Below are 8245 nucleotides of genomic sequence, written 5' to 3'. Positions count from 1 at the left end.
GGTGGGGCCGGGGCCCACCTTGTAGTGTGCCAGCGTGTTGAGCTTCTTGCGGCCGTCCTCCACCACCGAGGTATCGTCCAAGTCCCGCAGGATGTAGCTCTGGGTGCTCGAGGCGAACCACTCTGGGGGCAGGGGGCCAGGGGTGAGGGCCGGGGCGCCCACCCACGGGGAGAGAAGCGGGGGTCCCCAGAGCTCTCTGAGCCTCTACTGCATCTGGGAGCCGGGGCTCCACACAGCCATCCTCGGGGCGGGCACTGGGCGGTTGGAGCAGCCAGGCCGGCCTCTCCTGCCCATCGGGCTGTCATCACCTGCGGCGAACTCACCACCCGGCCCCAACATGAGCTCCCAACTGATGGGCACCGTTTTCACGTCCCTAGAGCCAGAGACCATGTGACCGAGCGGGGCCCGCCGCTGCCCCCCAACCCTGCCCACCTAGGTCAACATCCTCGGCCCGCGGCCACTGGGAGTAGGGCACGTTCTTGCAGAAGGCTTCCAGAATCTTCTCCTTCACCTGCGTCAGCGTGTCCGTGTCCATGGCACGAACGCTCAGCGAGTCCATGCCGCAGCCTTGGAAGGACACGTTCAGGTTCTGCAGGAGAGAGACGGGGGGCTCAGCAGCTGCTCACCGACCGGATGGGCAGACAGCCTGCGGGCGGGGGTGTCAGGACCAAAGCCGGGAGCCCCTCCCAGCCCTCCGAGCCGGCTCACCCGGGGCTTGGCCTCGATGTTTTCCCGCAGCAGCCACTCCTCGTTGAGCGTGTAGCGGGCCTTGCCCGTGATGGCGTCGATGGAACCTTTGTTGATCTGCTGCTTGATGGCGCACAGGAGCAGGAAGAAGGGCTCCCCCACTGTCTCCTGGGGGGCGGGGGGGGATGGGGCGCGGTCAGAGGCTGAAGCCAGCTGCCCACTCTCCAGATTCCAGCCCTGAGCCTGTGGCCCGCCCCCCCCCGGAACCCCTCCTACCCCATTCCACCAACCCCTTCGTGGCTGCCTGCTTCACACCATCCTTTTGATCCTGGCGCCGCTCAGCCCTCCCACCCCCACACCCAGGGCATCTCCCTGGATTCTCAGCTCAGACACCGCCCAACCTGGGCGGCCACATTCGTTTTATTGCGCCGGCAACCTTTCCAGGTAGCAGGGGCATCCTCACGGCCGAGGCTCAGAGAGGGCAAGCAAGCTGCTCAAGGTCACCCAGCAGGGAGGTGGCAGAGCTGGACTCAAAGGCATGCCAGGGAGGGCCCGAGGGCTGAGAAGAGTGTCTTCCTGACACAAAGCCCCTGACACGGTCTCTGTTCCCAGGGTAGCTCTGAGCCTCGATTCCCCCACCCATATAACGGACCCTGTGGGCCAGCCCCTTTCCCACATGTATGCAGAGACCACAGTCACCGGTCCTGGCAGAGGTGGCAGGAGGATAAAAGGAAGTGAGACCTCCGGGGCAGGGGCACGGCTGCCCGGCGCCCTCACCCGCAGGCAGCTGTACATGCAGATGGACATCCAGTTGGTGAGCATTTTCTCAACCACAGACTCCGTGCGCCGCAGCATCAGCTTGGGGTTCTTGGCGGCCGAGGCGTCGATGAGGTCCACCAGCAGCTCCTTCATGATGCCCGTGTAGTACTCGAGCTTGCCATGGAGTGCAATGGTCAGCAGGGAGGCCAGGCTGCACCTGTGGGCAGGTGTGGGGGTGGGGAGTCAGCCGCACCGCGAGGCCCCGGGACCCCGAGGACCACACCGCGGGGGCTCCCCTCGTCACTGGATGAGGCATATGCGGCAGAAATCTCCCTGGAGAAAAGCCTACCTTCCCTAACGTGCACAGTAACCACCATGCCCACGAGCCCCGTCCTGGGCAGGCAGGACCAGGAAGGGGCAGAATGGGGAAGGGGGCCAAGGCCTCAGAGGAGATGCTGGCTGCCCCAAGGACACAGTGCTCTGCAAACTGCCCCAGGCTTGGATCCAGCCCGGTGGACCCAGGATGTGTTGTCCTTCCCTGGAGCCCGCACGGCAGCCTGACCTATCCCGCACCGCGAAGTCCTTCTGTTGCTCCAGCGCATGGACGAAGACAATGAGGAAGTGCTTGTTGTTGAGCAGCGAGGAGAACAGGCTGATGCCCTCTTCCATGTTGGGCCGGCAGCTCTCGGGGATCTGCAGGGAGCAAGCGGTGAGGGATGTTGACGGGGTCCCGTGTCTGAGCACTCGGGATGCCCAGAGTGGCACCTTGAATGCTTCCCGGGACGGGGAGCTCATTACCTATTAGTGGGAGATGCCTAACTCCCTGTGACCGGGAACAATGACTCAGCTGAGTTGGAAAGGGGGGCTCAGGCGAGGGTGCCCAAAGGCAACCCCATATCCCTGTGTGGGGAACCCTCTCCCGTTCTCTAGGCGGCAGGGGGAAAGAGATGTTCGGGGGACCCAACCCTTTCCCCTCTCTGGTCTGGGAGTCAGTATGTAGAATACCCTGAATAGCCACTTGACTACCTGCTGGGATGGAGAGCTTGCTACCTTACAATGGCAAGTTCCTCCCAACTTCCCAAGATTAGGATCAACGGATCAGATAACTAGAAAGCAGGGCCCAGAGAGAGGTGGGGGCGCCCCGAAGGAGCCCTTGTGTGTGTGTGTGTGTACGGGTGGGGGGCTACTCACCTTCCACTCTCCCAGCAGCGGGTGGGTCTCCTGCACTGGGGAGCTGCCCTGGGAGTTGAGGGTCTGGGAGGGGAGCACATAACGCTCTTCGTAGAGGGAGGAGCACTGTGGAGCAGACCCCCAGTGTCTCAGCAGGGCCGCACGCTCCCCTGACTCATGCAGGGGCTGCCCCACAAACACACAAGCCCACTCGATAGGAAGAAGAGGCAGTGGGCCACGCCCAGGGGTCACAGGACTCCAGAGGAGAGGGGAGGGGAGTCCCAGGGGGCTTCCTGGAGGAAAAGCAGAACCAGCCTGAAGTCCATGGGTGGCGAAGCTGGAGTGCACAGGCATAAGAGGAAGCTAAAGCAGCTCAGTGTGGAAGGAGGAAACGAGGAAACAAGGCAAAGAGGCCTGAGGGGACCCAACAGGGGCTTGGTGTCCCAGAGGAGGGTGGGGCCACCCGCAGAGATATTCCTGACAGGCCGAGGAAGGTGGGGACGGGGCAGCAGCCCCTGGAACAGCACGAGGAGGTATGGAAGCGAGGGGACTGAGTCCAGTGCACAGGAGGAAGAGATGGAGGGGGGATGGCCCAGCACCCCGGAGGAAAGCGGGGCTGACAGCTGGCTTCAGTAGGCACACTCAAACAGCAAGTGAGCAGAGAAAGCAAGTTGGGACGGGGCGGTGGAACCTGGGCCCTTTCCCTCAGCAGGCCAGGCAGGGCGGCCAGGGAAGGTGGCTGAGCTGCCATAGGCGGGTGTGCAGGTTTCGCACTGCTCAAGGAACTCCTGAGGTATCACCAGCCAGCGGGAGCCGGCCCTGACCTTGGGGAAGAAGGTGCGGGTCACGAAGTGCTTGTACTCCAGGAAGGGGATGCCCTGGCTGCGGTTCAGCTCCTTGGTCAGGTCCGTCATGTCCGTCTGCAGCTCTGCGAAGCCTGGTGGGCAGGCAGGTGGCCGTGAGTGGATCAGGGGGCAACGCCAAGGCCCGAGGTCCCACGTGGCTGCCCCCGCTACCTTTCCGGATTTCCTCTCGGATCTGGGACTCCATCTCCTCCATCTGCAGCAGCGTCTTCTGCCAGTAGCGCTCGGCGCGGCGGCTCTTGGTGCAGAATACGAACAGGGCTGTGGGCAGCAGGGAGGTGGGTCAGGCCTGCGATCCCTTCGGTGTCAGAGAGTGTGTCGTTACCTGCCGTGTGCAGGGCCTGGGTGGAAGGGAGACAGCCTGCCTGCGAGCCTCAGCTCCTCTGGCAGCTCACTCAGCTCAACGCCAAAAACAGCAAACCACCCCATCAACAAACGGGTGGAAGATCCTAAAATAGACATTTCTCCAAAGAAGACATACAGGTGGCCAAGAGGCACATGAAAAGATGAACATCACTAATGATTAGAGAACTGCAAATCTAAACGACTCCATATCACCTCACACTGGTCGGAATGGCCATCGTCAAAGAGGCTGCTGCTGCTAAGTCGCTTCAGTTGTGTCTGACTCTGTGCAACCCCATAGACGGCAGCCTCCAGGCTCCCCCGTCCTTGGGATCATCCAGGCAAGAACACTGGAGTGGGTTGCCATTTCCTTCTCCAATGCATGAAAGTGAAAAGTGAAAGTGAAGTCGCTCAGTCGTGTCCGACTCTTCGCAACCCCATGGACTGCAGCCTACCAGGCTCCTCCATCCATGAGATTTTCCAGGCAAGAGTACTGGAGTGGAGTGCTATCGCCTTCTCCAATCAAAGAGTCTACAAGACAGTAAATGCTGAAGAGGGTATGGAGAAAAGGGAACCCTCCTACACTGTTGGTAGAAATGAAAACTGGTACCACCATTATGGAGAACAGTACAGAATACCTTTAAGAACTAAATATAGAGCTACCATATGACCCAGCAATTCCACTCCAGGGCATATATCTGGGGAAAATCATAATTTCCAAAAGATACATGCACCCCAGTGTTCATTGCAGCACTATTTACAATAGCCAAGACATGGGAGCAACCTACATGACCATTACAGAGAAGTGGGTAAAGATGATGCGATGAAATATTACTCAGCCATAAAGAAGAAGGACATAATGCCATTTACAGCATCATGGACAGACCCAGAAACTATCAAAGTGAAGGAAGTTGGACAAAAATCATACGCTATAAAAAATAATACAAATGAACTTATTTATAAAACAGAAAGACTCACAGACTTTAACAAACTTGTGGTTACCAAAGGTGAGGGGAGGGACAGATCAGGAGTTTGGGACTGACGTATACACACTACTTATATAAAACAGATAACCAACTAGGGCCTCCTGTATAGCACAGGGAACTCCACTCAATACTGGGTAGTAACCGACATGGAAAGAGAATGTGTGTAACTCAGTCACTTTGCAGCACATCTGAAACTAACACCATGTTGTAAATTAACTCTAATAAAGTTAATTGAAAAAGTAAATTACTTGTGGAGCAAAAAGCATAAAATAGTGATCAACAGTGGATTTCTCTAGATACGAGGATTACGGGTGATTTCTCTTCTCTTTTAGCAGAAAGATATTTACATGTTCTATCTCTGTTTTCCCTAAAATTTTCTATATTGATTGAATACATTGTGTTTTAAAAACCAGCTTCATTGAGATAATACACACACCATCTAATCTATCTACGTATACAATTCACTGCCTTCTGGTATATTATGGGGTTGTGACACCATCCTCAATCTGATTTTAGCACACTTTTCCTGCCCCTAGGAGACCCACGACCACAAGTGCTCAGTCCCTGTCCACCCTCCTCCTGCCTCTAGGAACCACTAATTTGCCTTGTGTTTTTTGATTTACCTGTTCTGGACATTCTATATAAGTGGGACCAAACAAGAGGTAGCCTTTTATATCCGGCATCTTTCACTTACCACGATGTCAAGGGTCACCCACGCTGAAGTACGTGTGAGAACTTCCCTCCTTTGTATGACTTAATACTATTCCCCATATAGCTAAACCACATTTTCTTTGTCCATTCATCAGCGGATGGGCATTTTGGGCAGTTGCCACTGTGAACCTTGGTGCACAGGGGCTGGTGTTAACGAGGGTTCTCTTTCTCCAGGGCAGATGCCCAGAGTAGGGAGCTGCTGGGTCATGCAGGAACACTAACCTTTCGAGGAAATTGGTGGCGAGTTTGCCATAGCAGCGGCACCAGTTAAATTCCCACCAGCAGTGTATGAGGGCTCCAACTGCCCTGCGACACTGAATATCATACTTTTGTGACCATTATTTTAACAGGGGTATAGCCTACCTAATGCGTAGGGTCATCTCCCCGAGCAGCCCTCTCAGAAGTAGCTTCAGTAGCCCTACAGCCCACAGAGCACGGTTCCAAGCCCCTCTGCCTGGCGCTCAGGGCCCGGGCCGGCACACCTCTCCACAGCGCCTGTACTGCACACTTTGTACCGTCGCTGGGCCGCCCTCCTCACCCCGCTCTGAGCGCCTGACCCGCTCCCAGCTCCACACCTTTGTTCAGTGTGCCCGGCCCATTATACCTCTGTCCTACCCACCGATCTTCAGAGGGGACTGAGGTGGGCAGGTCTGCCCCGCGAGGCATCACGAGGCTGAGGGGGGCTCCTTACCGACCACGGAGAGCAGCAGCAGGACACTGCAGATGACGATGGACACGATGATGGCGGTCTCGCTGCCCCCCAGCTGCAGCGTGGCGATGGTCTGGTTGAAGTTCCCTACCTGGATCTGTCAGGGTGGCGGGGGCGTGTGGTGAGGGAGCAGTAGCTTCCCTGGACATGCGCCCTGGCTCTTCTCCTCACTGGCTGTATGGCCTGGAGCAAGTCAGCTAACCTCTCTGAGCCTCAGATGTCCCAAGTATCAATAGAAGAGATAACCCCACCCGCCTCCTGGGGACGCTGTGAGGGCTATAAGAGATGACATTTGTCAAGCCCTTAGTCCTGAGCCTAGCACGGAACGGGTGACTCAAGAAATACAGGGAAGTGTGATTACTAGTTCTGTGATGACTATGGGCAGTTCCCAGAGCCTGGCCTGTGAACTGAAGTATCTGCTGGGCTGCCCGAGGACAGGAAAGCAAATGAGTTCTTAGGACTCAGACTACAGAACTGGGACCGGGGTGCAGGTGAAAGGCAGCTTCTGCAGTTCACAGCCATCGTGGGGTGTGTGTGCTGCCAGAAAGGGGGTGAGCTCCCCATCCCGGGAGGCATGCAAGCAGGTACAGTGCAGAAGAGACCCCCCCTTTCCGGGCCTTCTCCCCACCTCTCCTGCTTCCCTCCCTCTGTGACTGTGCCTGGTGACTGGCGGCCCAGACTCTGGGTATGCCACCAGGCGGAACAGAGACCCCCTCTCATGGCCTCTGAGAATCCAGCCCATTGGGCCCAGCTGGGGGCCAGTCACAGACCCTGAACAGGTCACTCAGTCCTCGAGTTTCCTCATCTGCCCAGTGGGGACCTAAAGCCCTGCTTTCCTCCACTGTTTGAGTTCCTGAGCGTGAAGGTGCTCAGCTGAGACGCCCCGGATGGCGAGGCAGGTGATCGGGCCTTGTGGGCAGGACTGGGGGGACCACCCCTGCCTCCGGTGCCCAGTCCGCTCACTGTGATGGGCAGCTGCCCCTCCGCCGTGCCCAGGGACTCATTGACGGAGCAGTGGATGACTCTCTCGGAGACAATCTGGATGTCGCAGGCCACCTGGCCGATCTTGACGCGGTACTCGTGGCTTTCGAGCCCCAGCCCGTCCTGCTCCTTCTGCGGGAGCAGAGGGGGTGCTCACCAGGGTCCAGGGGCGGAGCTCGATCTGCTCACGCCCCCGCCTCACCCCCCCCGCACCCACCGGCGCTCACGTGGATCCGCTCACGCCCCACCTCCCTGCCCCGTGCCTGATATGCTTAGGTCCCCCCTGCCCGCCACCGCCGGCACCCACGTGGATCACCAGGGTGAGGGGCTCCCCAGGGTGGTGCTTGATCCACTTCTCCCGCTTGGCCGTGGAGAACTGTGGGTCAGGGAGGTAATCCAGGCGGAACTGGCTGCCCCGCTGGGCCTCCTCGGGCTCCAGCAGCTCCTCGGCCACCGCCGCCTCATCTGCGTAGACCCGGCCGTTGAGGAAGAAGTCCACGGGGGCCGAGGCGTTGCTTAGAGCCCCGGGCGACGGGCAGGTGATGAGGGTGGAGTTGAGGACCTTGCAGAGCTGGAGGGGGGCCACGGGGGCCAAAGTGGGGGATGTGGTGGACAGTCAGGGGGTAAACATGGAAGGAGAGAGGGGGGGGGCAAAGATGAGAAGACGCGGCACGGGGAGGCGTGATCAGCCAGGGGCCGTGACCACCCTGCCCGCCAGGGCCCCGCCCTCACCGTGGGCTCACGGCCGATGTGGTGCACGGCCATGGACACCTTCTGCACCATGTGGAAGCGCTCGCCGGCCACCGTGATGGTCCTGCCGCCACTGCAGGGGGGGGGGTGAGGGGTGGGGGGGTGGACAGCAAGCCCGGTGAGCCCACGAGCAGCCCCGGGGCGTGCCCTGGCCGGAGGGCGGCGCCCAGGTCTCACCTGACGTGGCTGCGGTGGGGGCTGATGGCCGTGATGACCGGGTTCGGCATGTACTGGAAGCTGAGGCCGCCGCGCACGCAGCCCCGCTGCTCGAAGCGCACGCACACGGG

The 8245-nt window shown here is 59.0% G+C and overlaps 1 protein-coding gene across 1 annotated transcript in view; it reads right to left on the bottom strand.

Moving 5' to 3' along the window:
* The window catches only part of PLXND1 (plexin D1), a 52516-nt gene that overhangs the window by 5779 nt on the left and 38492 nt on the right, over positions 1-8245 (bottom strand). The window contains 13 exon segments of the mRNA XM_010862515.1: positions 19-122; positions 433-589; positions 709-855; positions 1465-1663; positions 2009-2139; positions 2638-2742; positions 3441-3553; positions 3633-3740; positions 6210-6324; positions 7191-7340; positions 7516-7779; positions 7941-8031; positions 8136-8245. Coding sequence (XP_010860817.1) covers positions 19-122; positions 433-589; positions 709-855; positions 1465-1663; positions 2009-2139; positions 2638-2742; positions 3441-3553; positions 3633-3740; positions 6210-6324; positions 7191-7340; positions 7516-7779; positions 7941-8031; positions 8136-8245 — 1794 coding nt within the window.

This window comes from Bison bison, unplaced genomic scaffold (assembly GCF_000754665.1).
Source record: "Bison bison bison isolate TAMUID 2011002044 unplaced genomic scaffold, Bison_UMD1.0 scf7180017864482, whole genome shotgun sequence".
NCBI lineage: Eukaryota > Metazoa > Chordata > Mammalia > Artiodactyla > Bovidae > Bison > Bison bison.
Note: the sequence above shows the minus strand (reverse complement) of the source record. Positions and strands in the feature narration are given on the sequence as shown.